At 44.4% G+C, this 23,295-nt stretch overlaps 1 protein-coding gene across 1 annotated transcript in view; it reads left to right on the top strand.

The window, feature by feature from the left end:
• VAT1L (vesicle amine transport 1 like) overlaps positions 1-22,953 on the top strand; it is a 140,372-nt gene extending 117,419 nt beyond the window's left edge. The window contains exons 8-9 of the mRNA XM_032389747.1: positions 19,190-19,273; positions 20,357-22,953. Coding sequence (XP_032245638.1) covers positions 19,190-19,273; positions 20,357-20,455 — 183 coding nt within the window. The 3' untranslated portion in view covers positions 20,456-22,953. The remainder of the gene's footprint in view (positions 1-19,189; positions 19,274-20,356) is intronic.
• Positions 22,954-23,295: the final 342 nt, after the last annotated feature.

The following is a 23,295-nucleotide window of genomic DNA, read 5'->3' as shown; positions in this document are numbered from 1 at the left end:
GCTCCCTGAGATGGTCCATGAGACGGACTGGCTGGGGGTTCTGAAACACCTGTACCTGGAAATGGGATAGAACCTTCCCCCAATCCTATTTCTATAGAAAAACTCAAGGCAGGAAAATGAAGCACTGGCAAAAGGTCAAGATTCCTCTGAGGCATCGAAGCCAAACTCCACTGGTGGTCTTCTGAGAATTGGCCCTGGCCGCCCTTCCCTCTCTCTTGCTGCTGCCGCTCGATGAAAGAGTGACCCCAGCTTGCTCGCGAGTCACTAAGTGTGCCGGCCGAAATGGCCAGCATCCACGGTGACGGCAGTCTTCCAAGCATAGTGGAACGAGTCGGGATTTTCAAGTCGGGCAGATTTGGATTTTAATCCAGACTTTGTCACTGATTAGCTGTGTGTCCTTAGGCAAGTCCCTTTCCCTCTCACTGCTGCTTTCCTCCTTGACGTTCTTTGTTCTTTACCACTGCCGGGTGATCCTGAGACTAAAAGAAGATGTCGTGGTCTTCATCCAGAGATGAGTAAATTATTGGAGGGGGTAATGTCTGAGCCTTTAATTAAGTCTTATTTACATGTTATAACGAATGCTCAACTCATTCAATAAGTAAGTAAAAATTGTAATGGTGCGCTCGGGCCAGACAGGGAAGGACAGCAGCGCCCCCCACAGGCTAGAGTGGTAATGGCAGTGGTGAGAGTGGAACCTTTGGAGGCGAGATACTCTGAGGGAACAGCTCGCTCTCTCTCCCCTTCTCCAGTTAGTGACCCTCGCAACCTAGGAGGGGGCCCCAGGGTCATATAGATGTAGACACTGTAGCACATGGTTCCAATCCACAGGCCTGCCACAGGTGGTCTGTGTGGTCTCAGGCAAGTCATTCAACCTGAAGGAGCCAGAACACACGGCTCTCACAGAGCGATGGCAGCTACTAGGATGGTGTTAGGATCACCATCCCTCTTACCTCCCACGAATGCAGGACCAGGGAGAGGGGGCATGGTTTAGAGATGATGTAACTTCAGAGTCGACTCTACCTGTACTTGACTACCTGATGCTTGGCCAAAGACAGCTTACAGTTTCTAATGCCTGCCTCTCAGGCACTGGTTCTCAGCTGGGAGGGATTTTGGTCTCCAGGGTGTAGTTGGCAATACACGGAAGCATTGTGGGTTCTCACAACTGGGGGATGCTATGGGCATCTGACGAGTAGAGGCCAGGGATGTAGCTAAACATCCCACAATACATGGGATCGCTCCCCCCGATGAAGAATGATCCACCCCATGATGCCACCAGTGCCAAGGCTGCAGAACACGCTCTCAGGAGGCAGTGAGCTGAGTCACTCTGGGAGATCTGTTTGTTTTACGGGGATAGCGGAAGAATCTCTGGAGTTCCCAATGGCGTAGCCTCTGTGGATTGTAACGACATCTCCTACTCTGCTGGCACAGTTAGGGGTCATCTTGGGACTGCAATGGCACTTCCTTCATCTTCCCACAATGGCTCTCACTTCACTTGCTCCTGGCGACCTCCCAGGCACCTCCCAGTAAGGCAGCCCCATGGAGCAGCACCTAGTTTCCGGAAGAGCAAAACCAATCCCTCAAGGCATGAACTATTTTTACCTCTTCAGTCATAAGGTATGGATGAACACCCTGATACTTGGTGTACAACACTCTTTTGATGGCGATTCCAAGACACTTCTGTTTGGTTGGTTGACTATTTTGTCTGGAATGGATGGATGCACCTTGAACTCTTCATTGTCTTGCTTAGAGTTTCTCAGCATCTATATGTCATTTACTCAGGCTTTCAACAAATCTTGTGAAGCATCTGCTCTGTATTGGGTTCAGTGTTAAGGGTTAGAAATGACATCTTTGCCCGACATTCTCTGCCCGGTGACAGGGCCACTGTGCTGTAGGAGGGGGGGAGGAAACAGGCTCTGGGGTCACAGACACACAGTAGCTGGGTTTGAATCGTAGCTCTGCTGCATGCTAGCTGTGTGTTGGGCTTACTCAACCTCTCTCAGCTTCGGTGTTCTCATCCTTAGAAACTGTGGGTGATGGCCCAAGCCTCTCAGACTTGTTAGAAGCACTAAATGACTTAATGGTGATGACAGAATAGATTTTAAATACCTTGGCTCCCTTCTTTAAATCCTGGCTCTTCCCCTTTTTCAGCTGTGTGACTTTGAGCACATGAAGTTCTAGGATTCTTGATTCCCTCCTCTGTAAAGTAGAAATAATGCACCTGCTATGTACAGAACTGATGTGAAGATTAAGAGAGATGATGCCTATAAACACAGTAGCCAGTTACTGCTGGCATGTCCTAAGTACTCAGAAACAGAGCCGTTATCATCATCATTACTATTACTATTATATTGCCTCACATCATCAGAGCTCAAATAGCTATTTTTGTCCACATTATTATTCTGGATCGATTTCAGTTACTTAAACAGCTGTGGGTGACTGAGAGGCAGGTATACCTGCCTCTTTCTTGTGCCAAGACTCTGCAGACTGATGAGCAGTGGTAAAGGAAAACAACCCAGGCAGATGGGACCTCCACGGAGGCAGGTTTCGCATAATTCCACCTGCACACACACAGAGATAAATTGAACGCTCTCCCAAGCTTTCTTCAACCATGGGATAATTTCTTTAAAACCTGCATGGAATCCCAAGTAATGAAAAACGATGAGGCTAATTACAGATTCCGCATTGTACACAGGACTGTCAGCTGTGTGTTCATACAGATTGTCCGGGTTGAGTCAAAGTCTGTTCAGAGCGCTCAGTGATAGAACCATCCAGAAGCTAACAGACCTAGTCCATCACATCCATGGGGCAAAACTGCTGTATCGTCTGGTCTTGCAGCTTCCACAATGCCGAGAATTGCTTTGACAATAGAAGAGCCCGAAAATAAGTATAAGTGGCCTGTGGTACCTGTACTTGCTAAGATTATCAGCTCATTCACCTGGAAACATGGCTGATTCCAGATTATAGAACTTTTAAAAATGATCTTCTTCCAGTAGGAAAAATAACATATACTCAGTGGAGACATTTAAAAGTATGCCCCTTTAAAGATAGAGAAAATAAAGGAAAAAAAACATGTATATTCCCATTACCCAACAATAACACTTGCGTATACAGTTGACCCTTGAACAACATGGGTTTGAACTGTGTGGGTCCACTTACACATTGTTTACAATACAGGACTATAAATGCATTTTCTCTTCCTTATGATTTTCTTAATGACATTTTCTTTTCTCTAGCTCACTGCTTTGTAAGAATACAGTATATGAAACATATACAAAATATGTGTTAATTGACTGTCTATGTTATTGGTTAGGCTTTCAGTCAACAGTAGGTTATGGGCGGTTAAGTTCTGGGGGAGTCCAAAGTTATACATGGATTTTCAAAAGTCTCTGGGGTTTGGGGGCATGGGGTCGGTGCTCTAACCCTGGTGTTTTTCAAGGGTCAATTGTACTTTGTTGCTTTTTTCTTCCAGTATTTTCATATTTGGGGGTTGGTTTTGCTTTTCTTTGGCTCAGGGGTTTGACATTTTTTAGAAATTATAATCACACTGCTTAAAAAACCTGGCAGACTGCTTTTTCCCCCCCTCTCAGAGACTCTTATTAAGCATGTTAAATTATCATGGCCACATAATACGCCAACAAATTAATATGTCAGAGTTTACTCACCTGTTTCCCCATTCCTGGACATCTAGGTTTTAATTTTTTTTGTTTTAGCTGCAACAAACAGTTTGAATATAATTTTTTCCTATTATTATTCCATTTGTAGGATTATTTCCTTGGGCTCTATTCCCAAAAGTGGAATTACTAAGTCGGAGAAATTTAAAGGCTTTGCAAGGTGTTTTAAAGACTTTTTAAAGACTCTACAAACATTTCCTACACTACTTGACCTCAGTTTCTTATTAGTGTGGATGAATTGCCATCTGCCTCCCCACCTTCTACCAAACCCTTTGTCTGTTATGCCAACTTCTACCAAACCCTTTGTCTGTTTAGGGGGACATTCCCACATCCACCATTCCCCCAAAGAGCCCAGAGGATCTGACTGTTGTCCAAAAGCCATCCCTCAGAGATCAGTCCAGTTTGACCACCTAGTCAGTGAACCCCACTTTGGAGCAAGAGTGACTCAGCCACTCCATCCCCTACTCACCAACAAGTTGGCTGAGGTAGGGGGCCCCTGAGCAGGAATGGGAAGTTGCTGGACCACACCTCTTCATCTTCCTACCCCCCAGCCCCCACTGAGTCTGTTTGCTGTCTCATTGCCATGGCAACCCCATCTCGAGGCTAACACTATTCCTTCATGCTTAGAGAAAAAAACTCAGCTGACAGACAAGCAAGAAATATGCAGGAAAGAAGATGCTAGCCCCCCGGTGCCCCTCCAAGCCTCGGCAAATGGGCACAGATAATCAGGAATTAGACTTTAGCATCACACAGACTCTGACATAAGGAAGGTTCCAGGGCTAGCAAGGTCATCTGTTTGCAAAGCTAATTAAAATGGATGAAGATAAATCGAATTACCTCAGATCTCATCTCTGCTTGATGGAGAATCTTTCAAAACATAGGTCATTTTAGAGGATCTTTCTATCCTCTGGGGAATTATATGGCTTCCAGAAACAGCCTGAAACGGTCTTAAAGGCGAAGTGGGATGTAACAGCATATCCCACTGCATCTTGTCAGTTTCATGTCACCAGCATACCCCAATTCCCAGATCTCACTGGTCTCCCGTCTCTCCTCGTCCAGTGCCCCACCTGCCAGGGTGCACCTCTGTTTGTGTCCAGGTGAAGGTCTCTCCCACTCGCTGTCCCCACAAACGAGCCCAACCATCAAAACTCAGCACACAGTGTCCCCCTTACCGACACTCCATTCCCTGAATGAACCATAAATTCTCTTCCACGACTCTGTTCTTGCCTCAAGTACATGCATTTCCTTTTCCCGGAAGACGCCTCCCTATCCTCAAAAACCCAACACAAATGCCATTTTCCTCTAAATTGAGTCATTTCCTCTCCTGGCTCGAACGCCTCTTCATTCATCCCTCCAATATAGCTCTTCCCACGCTCTACTGGAATTGAGCGTTCCAGTGGCCTCCCCGCCTCGGCAGCCCGGGGCTTGTCTAGGGCAGGGGCTGCGTGCATTCATCTCCCCGAATGCAGCCTGGCCGATACTGGAAGTTATTACCTTCTCAAAGCTGGGCTATTTGGTTGAAAGGGTACATTCTTCTATCTGGGGAGACGAAAATAACACCTTGAACTTCTCTAGCGCCAAGTTTCTAAGGAACCCAAAACCCTTGGTTGTAACATCATCATCAAATATATACTGGGTTCCTAATGATGGTGTAATGGTTGAGCACTTGGGTGCTGCAACTGTTGTTATGGTTGTTGTTTGGGGAGCAGAGCTCAAAGTTCATGTTTTATAAGCTTTTGGGCAAATTCCAAACATATTCAAAGGTAGCAATAGAATACCGACTGCCCTCCCCCAACCACATACCCATCAACCCAGCTTCCACAATGATTAACGTTTGGTCGATTTTGTTTTCTCTGTTGCCCCCACCCCACCCCACGCTACCCTGCTATTTGTCAGGAGTGTCTTAAGGCAATCCCAGACATAAGAGTTTCATCTGTCCGTATTTCATAAACAGTCTAGGTTAAAAATGCTAGCTCTGCTAGCTACTTTGTCTGTGACCTTAGGCAGGTTAATTAACCTCCCCGATCCTCATTTTCTGTATATGTAAAATGAGAATAATTACGGTACATCCATCATGGGGTTATAATGAGGAGCAAATGGAATATTCCATGAAAAAAACCTGATGCTTAGCATGTGCCTAGGGCATGTGCTGAGTGGTCAGTATTAGACATCAAGTATCACTATCATCACATACCAATTTACAGCGCAGTCCCAGCATCTGGGGCATGAAAGACAAATGACAGTGTCCATCAGTAATCACGGCTCTGGCAGCAGAATGAGGGCAGACCGGAGCGTGGAAAAACTGGAGCCTGGGACCAAAGAGGAGGCTGGGAAAATCATCCTCCGGGATGGGGGCTTGAGAGGGGGAGACAACACACACAAGGAGATGAGAGCAAAGACCTCCCGCAAAGTGGCTGCAGCAGGGGAGGTGCCTTCTGCAGGTGAGGGCTGAGTTTAGATTCTGGTGGCCTGGAGAGAGTCAGGCGGGAGATAATGAGTCGCCTCTTGGGCAGCACGGGTGGGACATCCTCTGATGCTGATGGGGCATCCTGTGATGCGGCATCCTCAAAGAGACACTGATTGTGTTAACACATGGTCCTCTTGTGTGCTGCTGGTTCTTTTACTTTGGAGTCACTTACACATCTCCATGAAATACCCCGAAGAAGCTTCCCTCTGCCCCTGTTCTGTAGCCTCCACTCACTCCTGGGATGATCAAAGTGGAGTTGCTGCTTTACCGGCCATCACTTTTATTTTTTTTAAGTGGTATTCTTTTACTTTTTTATTCAAGTATAATTAACATACAGTGTTATATTAGTTTCAGGTGCACAATGTAATGATTCCACAATTCTATACACTTCTCAGTGCTCATCAAGATAAAGTGTACTCTTAATCCCCATCACCTGTTTTCCCCACCCCACCACCCACCTCCCCTCTGGCAAACCACAAGGTTCTCCTCTGCATTTAAGAGTCTGTTTGTCCTTTTCTTTGTTTTGTTTCTTAAATTCCACATATGAGTGAAATCATACGGTATTTGTCTTTCTCTGACTGATTTAACTTAGCATTATACCCTGTGGGTTCCTCAAAAAAATTAAAAATAGAACTACCATATGATCCAGTAATTCCACTACAGGGTATTTACTCAAAGAAAACAAAAACACTAATTCAAAAAGATAGATGCACCCCTATGTTTATTGCAGCATTATTTACAATAGCCAAGATATGGAAGCAAACCCATGTCCATCCACAGATGAATGAACGAAGAGGATGTGTTGTGTGTGTGTGTGTGTGAGCGCGCGCGCCTGTGTGTGTGTGTGTGTGTATATATATATATATATATATATATATATATATAATATTACTCAGCCATAAAGAAAAAGAAATCTTTCCGTTTGCAACAACACAGATGGACCTAGAGGGTATACTCACCATCACTTTTAAAACTTACTCTACAATGAGCACATGCTCATTGTGGACCTTTTTATAAACACAGAAAAAAATAAAATCTCACTTCCATGTGGAATCTAAACTAGTCACACTTACAGAAGCAGAGAACAGAAGAGTGGTTGCCAGGGGCCAGGGGAGGGAGGACTGGGGGGCAGTAGTCAAAGGGTACCAAGTTTCAGTTACACGAGCTGAGTGAGCTCTGGAGATCCAGCATGAAAGCACAGGGCCGACAGCTAACGACACTCCATATACTGTGCACTTAACATTTCCCAAGAGGGTAGATCTTATGTTAAGTGCTCTTATCATAAAACATAACTAAAACATAATTATTATAATGAAGAGAACAGGAGGAAGCTTCGGGAAGTGATGGGTATGGGTGTGTTTATGACTTTAATGGTGGTGATGGTTTCACAGGTGTACACTTACCCCCAAACTCGTCAAGTTGTAATCATTGATTATATACAGCTTTTTACATGTCAATTATACTTCAGTAAGGTGGTTTAAATAAATAAGTAAAAATTTAAAACACAGATAATGAAGAAAATGAAAACTAGCCATATCCCTACCACTCAGATGTAGCCAAAGCTTTGGGTTGATACAACCTATTATTATCTAAATTAGTATGTATTTTACATAGATGTGGTCACACTGAATATGCAGTTACTTACTCTCCTTATCATGTCAGTAAGATACAGAGATATCCTGTAATTCTCATAACTGTCCTACTCTCAATGAACGTTTTTCTCCAATTTTCTGACTTTAAATATCAAATAAGGAATATTAACTATTAAAGTAGTGAATGTTTTACTCATAAAGTTTTATTCCGCTTCCTTCATTTTGCTTCTTTTGAAAAGTTGTTGCTACCAGTAAACATAAGGAAAAAAATAAATTATTTATCCTGCCTTTCCTATATGAATTGGTTATCATTGGTAATTAAATAATGGGTGAAGGGACTTGTTTCCTTATAAATTATGGCAGCTAATAATCAATCCTTGATTTTGGACTTGTAACCTCCAGAGCTGTCTGAGAAATTGCTGTTGTTTTATTACCCAAACATTACCATGTGTTCATAATTTCTTTTTTAATGAAAAGAATGAATAGTTTAGCTGTAGACTGGGTGTGATTTTTTCAAGGTATTATTACCAGATTTCTGTCTATATGCAAACAATTATTTACTTGGTTGTAGTTACAGCTAAATACAATTTTATTTCTGGACATTTGTTTTCACCGTGCAGAGCACTGATTTGCATATCTTAATCCAAGGATATACATCTCTGCTAGCCATTGGGTCACACTAGATCCTACTTTCCTTCCTCAAAAAGAAATAAGCCTTCCCACTGCCATCTCCAGCATGCAACTCTGCTTCTGATTTTCCTGCTCATGTCACAGTAAGATCTGGCTCAACCGTAGGTTGTGGGTTGCTCAATAACCCACTGATTCTAACGGATGCACACATATCCTAGGACTCCGCCACCACAGATATCATCCCTTCCAACCATGAGCACATGAAACTCAGTGGCTGGGTCCTTTGAGGGGCCACACAGAGCCAGTAAATGGGTTTCATTCATCGTAAAACAATGTCCTGAAGGTGTCTTGATGCACTGAGCAGAAGTCAAGCTGTTTAATGTCTACACAAGGGTGCAGAACCGAAGCTGCCATCTGATTCCTTCCCCGCTGCCCTGGGATGGGAGGGCTGTAGCTGTGGCCTTCTGCCACTTTCTAACAGGCAATGACATGTAAGCCAAGGGTTAAACTAGGCTCTACCCAGATATGAGAAAGGGGAACGCAGGCTCACTCTCTTGAGAGGGACCTTAGCCAGGCAGGGGGCGTGTCTTTCCTGTTCCTTGCCATGAGTCAGCCAAGCACAGTGCCTGATTTAGAGTAGGCAGTCAGTATTTGCTAAATGAAGAACCAGTTAATCTCAAGGGTCTGAAACTTGAGAGCCCCTGCATCACCTGGAGGGGAGTATCTCCACAGTCTCAGCAAATAGGTATAGGGTAAGGCCAATACAGCACTTTAAAAGCCACGCTTTGTGATTCTGATGGAGGCAGCTTTCAGTCCACCCTTTGAGAGAACCTAATACAACCAATGAGCATTTTGAGGTCAGAGGCCACCTTGTGTTCTGGTACTGAGCACCTGCTGTGTACCACACACTCTTCCTAGTCCTAGTCCTAGGAATAGAGAAGAACCCAGTCTCCTGTGGGCAAGTCCCTGTCCAGGGTGTCATGTGAGTACTGAGGTGTGGAGCTGCCTGCCCGTGAGCCCACACACCAGTGGGAGGGATGGAGAGGGGGTAATGAGGCATATGCTCCCATAATGCTGAAGGTCTCAACTGGAGGCGATTTGGCCCTCCAGGGGACATTTGGCAATATCTAGAAACATTTTTACTTATCAAACTGGGGAGTGCTACTGGCATTGAGTGAGTATAGGCTAGAGATGCAGCTGAATACCCTGCAATGTACAGGACAGCCCGCTCACAACCAAGAATTCTCCAGCGCAGAATGTAAATAGTTCCTCGGTTGAGAAACTCTTCAAGAGGGAAGGGAGTTAAGTGTCATAACCAAGGAACCAGTAAGGTGCATACCCAAGTACAGAGGAAGTAACGCATTACTGGTCCCTACATGCAGGGCCCCAGGCCCCAGAACCTTCCTTCCTGTCTCACACTTCATCCCAGGCTTGCACGCCTGGCAACCTGGCGTTAAGCGCTGGACTCACACAGGGCTCACGTGGAAGCCCGGCGCCTCCACGTTCCCCGGTTTTACCTTGGGCAAAGCCACTTGCCCCACACTAAACCTCAGTTTCATCTCAGCTGTCCTCCGTGAGCAACAGGGACTCCAGAAGAAAAGGGAGAATATTTTTATGTTCCCCTGATTGACAGTCTGACCAACTCCCACTTAAACCTCACAGGCTTGATGCAACGAAATGAGATCATGCCTATAGGGTGCTTTGCTCGGTGATAGCACCTGCCAAGTGTTCGTCCTATGTCAGCTGCTGTGATGATAATGAACAATGCCGCCCACCACCCCACCACCCCATGGAGGTACCGCTTCTGCCTTGTCCTTTACATTTACCTGGTTTTTAGATCCAGCTCTTTACTTGTGACTCTTGGTCCTCCTAACACAATGTATGGACAGGTGTGACTCTCATATCACTACGGTGCTAGGTCCAGAGCCTCTAGCCCCGCCCCCATCCTTTCTCTTTAAGTGAGGGGATGCTCAAAACCCCCCTCAGTCAAAGTAGTGGAGAACCAGCTTTCTACGTGAGCACTTTGTTTGCAGACACCTCGAATACAAACACAACCCCTCTCTTATTTCTGTTCCTTACTCTGGGCCATCTACCATTGCCGGACAACTTGTCCCAGGCGTATCGGCTCTGGTGGCCACCTCGAATTTGGCACCCTCGGCACTCTAGCCCTTGTCTCAACTACCGCTATGTCTGAATGACGTAATCAATACTTCTCAATTCCCTTAGGTACTAAAAATGGCCCCAAACACCCGCAAGCAAGCCCTTTCTCTCCAAGCCTAAAGAAAGTCACCTCTGCCTTCTAACCTGTAATTCCTAAAGGTCAGCAGGTCTGGCTGTCATTCTTTTGAAAACGTGGCTACCCCTCTGAGAACTTTCACGATTTTGAAGGGTCTCTGGCCTCCTTAGAGTTCTAACCCTTCTCCATAAACTGTCAAGTCTGGCAGCTCCAGCTGAAAGCCCGCAGTTATCATGGAATGGCGTAGTTATCAATCTGTGACTAAATAAAACCAGATCATCTGCAAGCAAGGTAGTTACATTCTTAGTAAGGAACCAGAGTTCTCTGAGCAGAAATATAGTGACTCTCCCTAGTTAGAGGATTTTGCTAAAAGAGTCAAAGCAAAGGACCAAAGAGTTGGAATTATATTTTGCAAGTTCTGCCACCATCATGTGGAATTTCCTGACGGGGAGGGGGCTCAGGTTATTTTTTACCCATGTCCAGCGGACTTGAGGAGCTTAAGCAATTCATGAGGATTTTCAAAGCGTAACTCATCATCACCCTCCATGTTCTTATGGCCATCAATGACTCATTCTCTGAGTTGAGCAATATGTCCTTGGATTAGTTATATGTCCTTCTATTGGCTGAGTGACAACCTTCTACTCGAACTTCAAGTCTCAAACTAAGAGTTACTTCCTTGGTTTTCATCCTTGTCCCATCCCCAACGGCGTCCTCTTTTGTGCCCCATCACAGTTCAAATGTCCCTCTTATGGATTGTACAACAGATATTTTTCTGCAGGGAGCAGGAATTCTCTCCTGAACCTTTTCCTCCTCCTCCCCAGAAACCTCACTCTCACGTTGGAATAAGCATCCACCTTGTGTCCACTTCAATTCTATCCAACCATCCAAATCCAACAGTGGGAAACATGATTAAATAAGATAAAACAAACAGTGGAGAGAATTCACTGGCTTGTTTTTCATCTTTTGCTTTAGTTCAAAATACAACAGGGTAAGAATATATAGTTTGGCTTGATTATGGATTACAGATTTCTGAGAATAACCTTGCTTTTGGCTCAATGCTTAATTCATTTGAACCCCTCATGACCACGATATATTTTTGGTCAAAAGAGTCAGTGTCATCCAAGTACCCATGAAGGAAAAAGGACCAGTTACTCCATCCAGATTCTAGTTTTGTTTTCTTCCTTGCCTTCCTTCTTCCTCACACTCAGAATGTTCTTTATCTCTTTTCAGCCAGTGTTCCTATTAACAGCCCCTTGAAAAATCCTCTCGGAGCATCTCCATTATCCAGTGGCCAAGCAGATGCTTCTGAAAGCTACTTAATGTTTCCCCTTTTAAAGAAAATAACAGCCATCCCTGAGGACCAGAACTAGGGTGGGGCCAGACAGGTGACAAGGGTTAAAAGGTAACAGGGGCTTCCTCTCATGTGCTAACCCAGCACCTGCATGACCCTGAGAGTGAGTGCCTCCTTCAGTTCTGCACCCTTGTCACCTCCTTTTCTCCATCCTAGTCCACACCCTGCATTGTTGCAAAGACCGCATGTGCAACTGGTCCAAAAGAGCAGCTGACTGAATCTTTTTTCTGTCTTCCCAAGTGGGTCAATCCACAGTCCCTGACATTTTACTTCTTTGGTCACTCTTCCATCTAGGTCAAGATCTGGGGGCTCACTCACTTTAGACTCCTGGAGCTACTTGACAAAACACAGAAATTCCAGATTCCAAGTCTACTTGCAATGAATGTGTTACTTTTCAACACCCACTTTGTATTTTAAGCCTTCCCAAAGATGGCTGTTGTTAATGTGAGTAATCTTCCATAGATGACATTGGTAGATGTGCTCCTTAATTATAGTATTACTCATCTCTTCCTTTTCAAACCTTTTAATTTATCACCTAATAGGCACAGTGATCCATGGAATAACCCATCTTAATTTTTTTTTCCTATTTTAGGTGGCTAGGCTTATTATTATTCATGGCATAAGCCAAATGCTTTGATTATTAAGTGGTGTCATTTGTACCCTAATGACTTTGTGCCTTTCACACCATTCAAAAGGAAATTAAAGACCATGAAACATTAAATGAGATCCCAACAAAGACTGAGCATTGTTAACTCTCATTACTCAAGTGTGACAAAACGGACTACTCGGTTAGAAGGCAACTGGAGGTGGAAAGACAGTCTAGATTTGTATGGTCAGTGTGGCCACTGTATCCTTGGAAACTTTTTGGAATACAGCACCAAAGGCCCCAACCAAGCTTGCCAGCATCTTGCCCCACATTCACATTTGCTCTTTGTCCTCATCCCCCCGGTCTCTTCTCAGTCTTTCCTTTCACATTTGGCCCCTTCTGCTTGGAATGGTCCCTCTCCTTTTTTGTCTTAGTTACTTTCTATTCATCCTTTAAATCCCAGCTCAGTTATCACTTCTTCAGGGAAGCCCTCCCTGATCTTCCCAACCAGATCAAATCCCCTATCCACATTCTTGTAACACCATCTTAGAATTATCAAGGGGCAATCTTATATTTTTTCCAGTCATTCTTTGATTGTCTATGTCTCCCACAAGACCATAAACTTCATGATGGCAGGGGATCTTATAGGTGTTTACTCACCACTGTCTTCCCAGGCTTCCAGAAACCCCACCTCTCCTCTTCTAGTCCCACTGCAGACAGAAGTAAGAATGACTGTAACTACTGGTCCTTTGCAAACATGGTATGAACCAGTTCATTTTTCCTGTAGATCATGCGTGAATGCCATCTCGAATGCCAGTGGACTTTGTTGGAGCGTGAACCAAGGGTACGGGATCAACTCTGATGGGTTGCGATCCATGGGGGCTAAATAAACAAATCCAGAACACATTTTTTAATCGTGAGATTCTTTTTATTATGATTAGCCTATTTAATAAACAAAACTGTGAGGGCTTCAGGACAGAGAGAGCTCCTGAACAGGGCTGTGGCACTGTTTGAATGAGTGACTGACTGCATGAATGAATGGATAGAATAGCTGTTATCATTTAACATATTAAGAAGGTGAGGAGCAGAGATGAAGCAACTTGCTGGAATGACCCTGATGAGTCAAAGCAGAGCCTAGGACTCAGTGATGATCTCACTGCCTCCTGCCACCATCCACTTGGGATGGTACCAAGATGGCCTCCCAGGGACAGGAAGTATCAGAAAAAGCTCAGGTAGCCTCTGTCCTCAGGATCTTGGCATCTTGAGATGTTTTAATGATGTGACTCAAACTTCCTCCCACTGTCTGGATGGGACACCAGCTCTGGCTGGGATAGCCTGAGTATGCCCTGGAAAATCCAGCTGCCAACACCAGATCTGGCCAGCCGCATAGCTGGCGGTGGTATGTCAGACTGGATGTGAGGGGCCATGGCCTGATGACAAACAGACTCCACTAGGCCACCCAGACAGCACTGAGCAGGCCACCAAGAGGCAGCTGCCTGGGCCAGGAGCTCTAGGATGTGGGCCAGATGAAACAGAAACCTCTTGTGTGGCTCAGCCACATGGCATCTCACTTTCTCCACATACCCACTTGCTTATTCATTCATTCATTCATTCATCCTGGAGGCTATCATATGCTACATACTCCTATGCACTGGGGTCCCTGAGGTTGGTGCCACTGTCCCACCATCTGGAGCTGCCCTCTCCAATATGGTAGACGTGAGCCACGTGCAGCCACTGGGCACTTGAAGAGTGGCTCATCTGAATTGAAACATGTAAGTACCAAGTATACCCTGGATTCCAAACACGTAGTACAAAAGGGGAAAAAAAAAAAGGAATATAAAATATCTCATTAAGACTTTATTGTGTTGATTATATATTAAAGTGATAATATTTTGGATAGATCTGGTTAAAGAAAATATATTATGAAAATTAATTTCACCAGTTTCTTTCTACATTTGTTAATGGGAGTAACTAGAGAAATTTCAGGACATCTGTAGCTCACTTCCTATTTCTACTGCACGGTGCCAGTCCAGAGAGTTGTACTGTAGAGAAGAGCAGCTAAGTTCTAAGCTGGGGGTAAGTGTGACATTACTAGCTGGCCCAAGGCCCAAGGTGCCAAGGGAGCCCAAAGGAGACTTGACCCCAAGTGCGAGGGGCAGGGGTGGGAGGTGCAGAGCAGCTTCCTAGAAGGGTTCGCATCTAAACCAGCCGCAGGACAAATGTGAGTTAGCTCCAGGACCAGCGCACTTCACACTCCGGGAAGGAACCTGATCTATACAGAGGCATAAAGCTGAGAAGCCCAGTGAGCTTCAGATAAGTCTCCAGTGGCCGGAGCAGAGGAAGTGTAAAGAAAGTAGTGAAGCCAGAAAGAGTGACCGACGTCAGCTCCTGAAGAACAAGTCCAGTGCCGTCCAGCAGAAGTCTAACGTGAGCCATGCTCAAAGTTTCAGTTTTGTCGTAGCCATAATCAGAAAAGTAAAACGTGGGCAAAATTCACTTTAGTAATATGTTTTACTTAACCTAGAATATTTAACATGTTATCCTCACAACGTGCGATGGATGTCAACAATTCTGAATGAGACGGTATATATTGTCTTATTAAGCCTTTGCAGTCGGCCAGGTGGTTTACACTCACAGCACACTGAAGTCTGTGCTGGCCCCGGTTCAAGGGCTCAGTGCCCCATGTGACTCGCGGCTCCTGCACGAGGCAGTGCAGGTATGCTAGGCTTTTCTCGAGTGCGATGGGAAAAGGTTTTGTTTGTTTGTTTTTTAAAGATTTTATTTATTTATTTGACAAAGAGAGACACAGCAAGAGAGGGAACACAAGCAGGGGGAGTGGGAGAGGGAGAAGCAGGCTTCCCGCTGAGCAGGGAGCCCGATGCGGGGCTCGATCACAGGACCCCAGGATCATGACCTGAGCCTAAGGCAGATGCTTAATGACTGAGCCACCCAGGTGCCTGTGATGGGAAAAGGTTTTAAGCGCAAGTGTATCTTAGAAAAATGCTAGCCCCAAGAGAGAACAAGTAGCTTTTTGGAGGTTCTCACCACCAACTTTGGGCACTCTCACCTACCGAGGTACCTCAGTTTATAAACTGGTAATTTGGGAGCAAGGTCTCTTTCTGCAGACTCTACCTTATGATGGGGTTATTTGAGGGCAGTTTTGGAGTACAGAGGCAGAGCCCTGTCCTGGCTTTTGTCCAGAGTCCTGAAAAGGGGAAACCGCTCTCTCAGCTCCCAAGTGGTTCTACCCACCTTTCAGATGGTGACCGGGGACAGAGTCCGATTTTCACCGTTAGGTTTCTCTTCTGTGAACCCGCGGTGTGCAGATAAAAAGCACTGTATGTGCCTCATACATTAAGCAATGCCTCCATACTGTACATGTAAAGAATTGCTAAAAAAAAAATGGTAATTCTTTCCTTCTAAGCTGTCATCAAAAGGACTCTTTCACATCTCCAGGAGCAGCATAAGAAGATGTAAACTCAGACAGCATGGCTGGGGATCAGACTACTTCAGTCACCTCTTGGAAAGACTCCTAACCCTTTCACTGTCCCCCACATAAGGAACTTCAAGGGGTCAGTTCATTTCGCAGGGGTCCCTGGGTGGCCCAGTCGGTTAAGCGTCTGCTCTTGGTTTCGGCTCAGGTCATGATCTCAGCGTCCTGGGATTGAGCCCCATGTTGGGCTCCACGCTCAGAGTCTGTTTGAGTTTCTCTCTCTCCCTCTGCCCCCCCACTTCTGTACACGCGCTCTCTCTCTCTCAAATAAATAAGATAAAGAAAGAAAGAAAGAAAGAAAGAGAAAGAAAGAAAGAAAGAAAGAGAAAGAAAGAAAGAAAGAAAGAAAGAAAGAAAGAAAGAAAGAAAGAAAAGAAAGAAAAGAAAAGAAAAGAAAGTTCCCAAAAATATGCAGATTAGAGCCAGCCATTCAGGGGGCTTTTTTCTAGTATCACAATACGCTTTAACTGGTAGGAAAACAGCTTTTCAGTTTCCCTAGGCTCTGTCTTATTGGAGAAGCAGCACAAAAATTGTTCTGAATCTCCAAGGAGTTACCAGGTGCTTAATGACTTGCCAGGGTAATAAACAACTGAATTCTGGGAAGTCATTATGTGAGACATTACCTACCACCTTCCTCTGCCTTTGAGAATTAAATTAAACACAGTCTGGGTGGAATTGGGAAAAAGCATCAGTTTTGAAGTCTGACAAACATGAGTTTGAGCCACGATTCTGTCACTGATAGCCACATAATCTTTGGACAAATTGCTTATATCTTTGAGCATCAAGGTACTTACCTGTAAAATGGGTATAATATAGATCTTGCAAGATAAGAATTATGTAGGAAAGATAAGAAGGTTGCTTATGTATTGCTGCATAACAAATTACCCCCAAAACTTAGAGGCTTGAAACAACACTTATGATCACACTTTATGTGGGTGAGGAATCTGGGCATGGTTTAGCTGGGTCCTTTGGCTTAGGATCTCCCAAGGCTTCAGTCAAGGTGTCAGCTAGGGATACAGTCTCATTACTAGACTTAACTGGGGAAGGATCTGCTTCTGAGCTCTCCCATTGATTGCTGGAAGAATCTAGTTCCTCATGGGCTTTTGGACTGAGGGTGTTGCTTCCTTATTGGCTGTTGGTGGGAGGTCTCCCTCAGTTCCTTGCCATGGGGGCCTCTCCACAGGGCAGCGCACAACATGGCAGTTTGTGTCATCAGAGGAAGAAAGCAAGAAGAGTCAGAGAGAGACTACCAGACAGAAATCCGTCTTTTATAACCTAATCTTGGAGGTGACATCCCATCACTTTTGCTATATTCTGCTGGTCAGAAGCAAGTTAGGAGGTCCAGCCCACATTCAAGGGAAGGGGATTATACATGGGTGTAAGTGTCTGGAGGAAAGGACGGTTGGGAGCCATTTTGGAAGCTGTCTGCCATGATATTTAAACATTCTCAGTAAAGAGTTGTTATAACCAGACATAACAGCATTTTGAAAAGCAATGTTCACCACAGAAATAAAAGAAATATACTGGCATATGTAGTAGGGTCAGGAAATTTAGCAATCATATGACACTATCAGTCTATAAAAGAGGCTGATGCTAACCAATGCTAGGTTTCCCAAAGACTACATTTAAACATGCATTTAACTTATATTAAATACTGATTTGAATTTGATAACCAAATGGCAATGTTTGGAGTTAAAAGGCACTAATTTCCCCTACCTAATGTTTTATCATATATCCAAATCCGTTTCTACTTATTTTAGGATGTCCATGTTTTTATGGGGATGTAAATAAAAATATGCATCTCAGTTTTCTCGGTTAGCAATATTATAAAGGCTTTTAATCCTGCTGTACATTCTTTATAATTAGCAGCTTAATCGCAACATAATATTTCTATTCCATACATAAATGTAAGACCCATGGTTTACTTAACCATTCCCTTATTCTGTGATACATAACTTGCTTCAGTGTTTTGCCATTAAAAGCAATGCTGTGATTGAGTATCTTTGGTATGGTAAGTTTTTCCCCCCACAATTTGAATTATGTCTTTAGGATAAGTCCCAGAAAAGCAATTAGAGTATGCACATTTTAATGTCTCTGTCAAGTTTTTATCCAAATGAGAAGACAGCTTTGGTTTTTTAAGCAAACAGTACTCCATCAGCCCCAGATTGAGTTCCTCCAAGACAGACATCCTACCTTACTTAAATTAAACAAAACAAAACAACAACAACAAAACAAAAAAACCATGGCGCCTAGCCTGTAAGCACATTTAATGAATATTTTGTGGACCGAATGAGTGAACAAAAATATTTTAAAATCTGAGACTTTAGAAAAAATATTTAGGCTAGATCTCTTATAACATTTTTTAAAATTAAGAGATGTTGTATTTCCATTTAGATTTCACTAAGAGATGTGGAGGACCTATTCATGCCCAGTGTCTGGTAGTGTTACACTTTCCTTATCTCATTTTCTCCTCACAGCGCCCCCTACAGTTCATTCTCCGCACAGCCACAGAATGAAATGCTCAAGCATAAATCAGACGAGGGCACACGCTTGCTTTTTTTTAGAGGGGCTTGATTTGACAAGCCCCCATCATTTAAAGGAAAACTAGGTCTTCTTCTCTGGGGAGAATACTAGTTCTGGAGAAATCTCTACGTAGGTGGAAACAAAATTTCCACCCAAAAACCAGGAGTCACCGAAGGGAATTTTCCTGAATATAGTTTAGCCTAGGCAACGGGTCATTTTAATTAAACTATGAATCAGAGTTATGTACCATTTTGGTAAGCAGGGCACAACTGACTCTGAAAAAAAATAATTTTACTGGTCAAAATTTACTCTGGCTGATGCGCCCTGTGTCTCTTAGAACTTCACAGTACTCTCCTCCCCACCCCACCCCATCCCCGACTTTTGTTTTTTAAGAAAATTTCGTCTTCTTATTTCAGGAACTATCACTTTCATTTCTTAGACCCAGAAGGCCAAGTGGCTTGCACAAGCTCGGAGTGCGTGAGTGACACAACCAGAATTTATTTGCACCCAGTGTCCCAAACCATCGCTGGCTTAGCGGCTAACCTTGAACCACAGCGCCCCCAGGTGGGCGGCGAATGGTTTGGCTTTTCCACCTGGGCGACTCCTCACCCAACCAGCACTTCCCTTTTTCTCCTCTCAGGTGAAGGAGGCCATGCAGCGGATCCACGACCGGGGGAACATCGGCAAATTAATTCTGGATGTAGAGAAGACCCCGACTCCACTGGTGAGTCAAAAGCAGAGGGTCCGTTCAGTTCAACACAAGAGGGTCTATCAGGTGCGGGCACAGGTCGGGTAGGGGGAAATACAAGCAGTTCTGGCTCGCGCAGCAGACCCACGTAATCAAATGATGGTGCAAATGAGCGATTAGTCACAAAACTGGGATGCAGGCTAAAAGGGAAAGGACAGTTTGTTGCTTTTAAGCAGGATGGCTGGCATCATCTTCCCACCTGTCTCCATAACACATGAGGTCCCACTGGGCCCTCAGGCTTTAGGAAGGCCTGTTTGACCACAGGGGATTCTTATCAGAGCAGGAGCTGAAAAGCCCAATTCTGAGTGTAACAGCTCAGGGCCTGGCTTGGCGTATGCTATGGCCCTTGTTCCTGAATCTCAGGAGGGCTCTTATGAGGCTTTGGTTAGAGCCAAAGTCCACGTCTTCACAGAAATGACATTCCAATGGGGGGATGTAGACAACAAAGGAGACAAACACACGTGTGTTAGCATTATTGTTCTGGCTCTTAGGAAGTGACAGCACCGAGATCTGAACCCTGGCCAGTCTGTGCAGTGGATGTTCTGAGTGCCCCCATGTCCCCCGGCACCTGACCCCTATGTCTGAGAGCCCCCAGCCACAGGGGCATTTTTGGCCAGTATGTACATAACTGCCAGAGATGCCAGAGTAGCCATTCCTTGTCTTCTTACCTCCTCATGTGGGACAACTGTGAGGTGTGTCCCTCACTGGCTCCCAGTGGTCCCCGGCATGACTGAGCCCCAGTTGCCCACAGTAGGAGCCTACTTATTAACACACACTGTACTGACTTCCTTGCCTTTTCTGCCTCATGTCCTCCCTCCCTACCTGTGCTTCCTGGCATCATCTCCCAAATTCCAAATATTTGCACTCAAATCCTTATCTCAGAGTCTGCTTCTTAGGACACCCAACATAAGACGGCCAGCACCACAATGCCTTCCTGGGAAGAAAGCAACCCTAACTCTTAGCCCTCAAAGAAGTCCTTCCCAAGGGGCTTCCTCAGATGCTTGAAGAAGGTAAGAGACAGACTGCAGACCCTCTAAAACGTCCTCTGTTGAACTGCAGATGGCCAATGATAGCACAGAGACCAGCGAGGCGGGGGAAGAGGAGGAGGACCACGAGGGAGACAGCGAGAACAAGGAGCGGATGCCCTTTATCCAGTAACCCAGGACCCAGGCAGGAGAATGTGAAGGATGGTTTGGAACAAGAGGAGCCCGTTGAGAAAGCTCTTCTGTACCCCAGTGAACAAATGCTGTAGTCCACTGTGTGTTGTGTTTGTCTGCAGTCAGCTGAGCTAAAAGCTGTTGATCACTGTTGTTTTTGAAATTAAGTGCCAAGCCCATTCCATGCAGTATTATGGACCTCCCTCATCTGTGTATCACATTCTCCCCCCTCTCCTACTTCAAAACCATCCATCTTTGGGTCCTTCTTGACAGTTCTAGAACAGCCTTGCAAATTAATACAAGCCCAGAGCCCAAAGCCTATGAGACCAGACAAGGGCAAAGACAAGTTTGGGTTGAAAGATGTTATCATAAAAGCACTGTCCAGATCCTAGAATTCTTCGGGCCAATGACACTTTTTGCTGCCAGCCACCCATGATTCTGACAAGAGCACTTGCCAGTGTGGCTGGCAGAAGGAGGGTAGGCCAGGAGGTGCTTTTATGAGCCCATACATTTAGGATCTCTCCAAATAGTACTTTCCCTCTCCCCATTTAAGAGGCACCTTCCTTACATCCATTTAGTTGTTTATTGGTCAAAAGGTTGAACCACTCTCCTCTCAGCCTCTGATGCTTGATCCCTTCAGTGGTTCTTAACCATCAATACAGGATTTTTCAGGATAGAAGATGGGTCAACAGCATGAGTTTGAGGATCAGCCACAGAGATTTCTCCTCTGAAACCAGGTCTCATGAGCAAAATCCCTCCACCCCGGCCGCCCGCCATATATATTTTCATTTAATTTTAAGAAAACTCACCACATGTGGGACTATTTCAGAAGTCATTACTGAGATTTGCCTATGTTTGCACGCTTGCCATGGGCATTACCGATTTTGCTCTTTTCTTTTCCAGGTAGTGAGCAGCTACCTTTACCAAGGATCCCCTAAGGAAGACCTCCCTGGTAGACCATATTAGGGAAAAAAAATCAATGAGTATCTCTTTCCTTGCCAAAGCATGTTCTGACATGTAACAAACTCTAGCGATACAAATGGTTGATGTTCAGTATCTGATGCCAAATGTGCAGTTCCTCTCCTCTAAAATACAAAATTATGGTGCAGACTCTTTGCAAGCCCCTGCTTTTTGGAAATCAGGGACCAAACTACTTGATTATACACCACTGTCTAATTTTCCAGCTCCTAAACTCTTAAGAAACCCCATACCCCGCCCACCATACTTGATATGTCTTGAGGCGAACAGTTCCCCTGAAGGACGAGAGAGAGGCTCAGTGTCTCCACAAGGGGGCTCCTTATTCCCTCCTCCCACTCCTTTTGGCTCAAATGGTGATTCCTTCACTCACGAACAGAGCTGGAGACACAAGGAGCCCACATGATTAGCACCCCAAGTCACTTTGCCTTCTGGAACACCTTGGAGGGCTCCCTGATTGCCCCATCTCTCCACCAGTGAGCCTTAGGATAGACCCAACTCTTTCCCCAAACGATGGGAAGGAATGCATTCCAGCAATTACCTTTTTATTTCCAAAGTCCTTTTATAAGAACGATCACCTCATTAATCATGTTCTTTTTTCCTGCACTAAGCTTGTGATGGTGACTTATTTATGCCAAATATTTATCTGAAGGGAGTTTCTCCTCATTGTGAATGTACATGTTAAATATGGGGACAAGAAAGGGTGCTTCCATCTGATGAGCAAAGAGATGAGAGTATCTCAGAAGAAGACACTCACATCATCTTCTCTTCATACCCCAGGACTCACCAATATTTCATTTCTGGGCCATTTAGAAAGATAATGTGGAGGTTTGTCACAGCCCCCCGCCCAACACTTTCACTAAATGCTGTATTCTTGGTCATATTTCTCCCATAATCAAGCTGACAATGAGGTTTTAAGAAGAACCACTACCCAAGTGACATTCCTGGTGAGCTAGACAGAAATGGCATTTTCTAGGGCTGGGGTAACAAAGAGCCATTGGCCAAATCAGGGCTGTCCTCTGCGAGGGGAGTGGGAGCTCTATGTGCAGAATCCAAATGGCCTTTGTTCTTGTCCAGAGGAGAGGCGTTAAAAAAATCATGCTTCCCCAAATCTGTTTTTCAACTAGCAAAATTAATACAGTCATCATATATAATGGCAGTTGGTTAAAGAAAACCCTTTTGTCACTTCAGAATACAGGGTGAGAAGAGAAAACTAGAGTTTGACTATCAAGGTTCGGTTATGCCATGAAGAACAGAAGAAAAGAAAATGCCAAAATTAGCCGTTTAATGCACTCTCGTTTTAAGCACCTTCTTCCTGTCACGTGACTGGTTTTCTGAAAAAAGTATAAGGAAAGTCTCAGTTTGCCTTAAAGGAACTGTGAAGGCTTCTCTATCATTTAAACTTGATTGGAGTGAACTGAAACATTGTCTAACGTATTTGTGGCTTTAGAGCTTTTGTTACATTGTGCCTACAAAGCAAATTATGTTTACATAAAATATATAAATAAAGTATTCAGCATAGCATAACCTTGCCTGGCATATTGGTGACTCCACATAAATAGTTGTTGGAAAAGCAGCCCCACTATTAAAATGCAAGAAGTGGGTGACTCAAAAAGGGAAAAAAAAAATGTGATAGAAGAATTTTCAAATGAGAAACTAAAGACTGTGTAGAGAAAATAGGAGTCAAGATGAGACAAGCCTTTAAGAAAAAACATTCAAGTTCCCTCAAGCAAGAAAGTATAACCACTAAATAAAATAACTATTGAAGACATCATGTAATGACAAGAATTATAATCACGCTTATGGGGTACCTATAATACGCTGTTAAGAGAGCTGTATATATATATAGTTTATATATATATATAT

The sequence above is a fragment of the Phoca vitulina genome, unplaced genomic scaffold (genome assembly GCF_004348235.1).
Source record: "Phoca vitulina isolate PV1807 unplaced genomic scaffold, GSC_HSeal_1.0 scaffold56, whole genome shotgun sequence".
Lineage (NCBI taxonomy): Eukaryota > Metazoa > Chordata > Mammalia > Carnivora > Phocidae > Phoca > Phoca vitulina.
The sequence above is the reverse complement of the archived record's forward strand: the minus strand, read 5'-3'. Positions and strand labels throughout refer to the sequence as shown.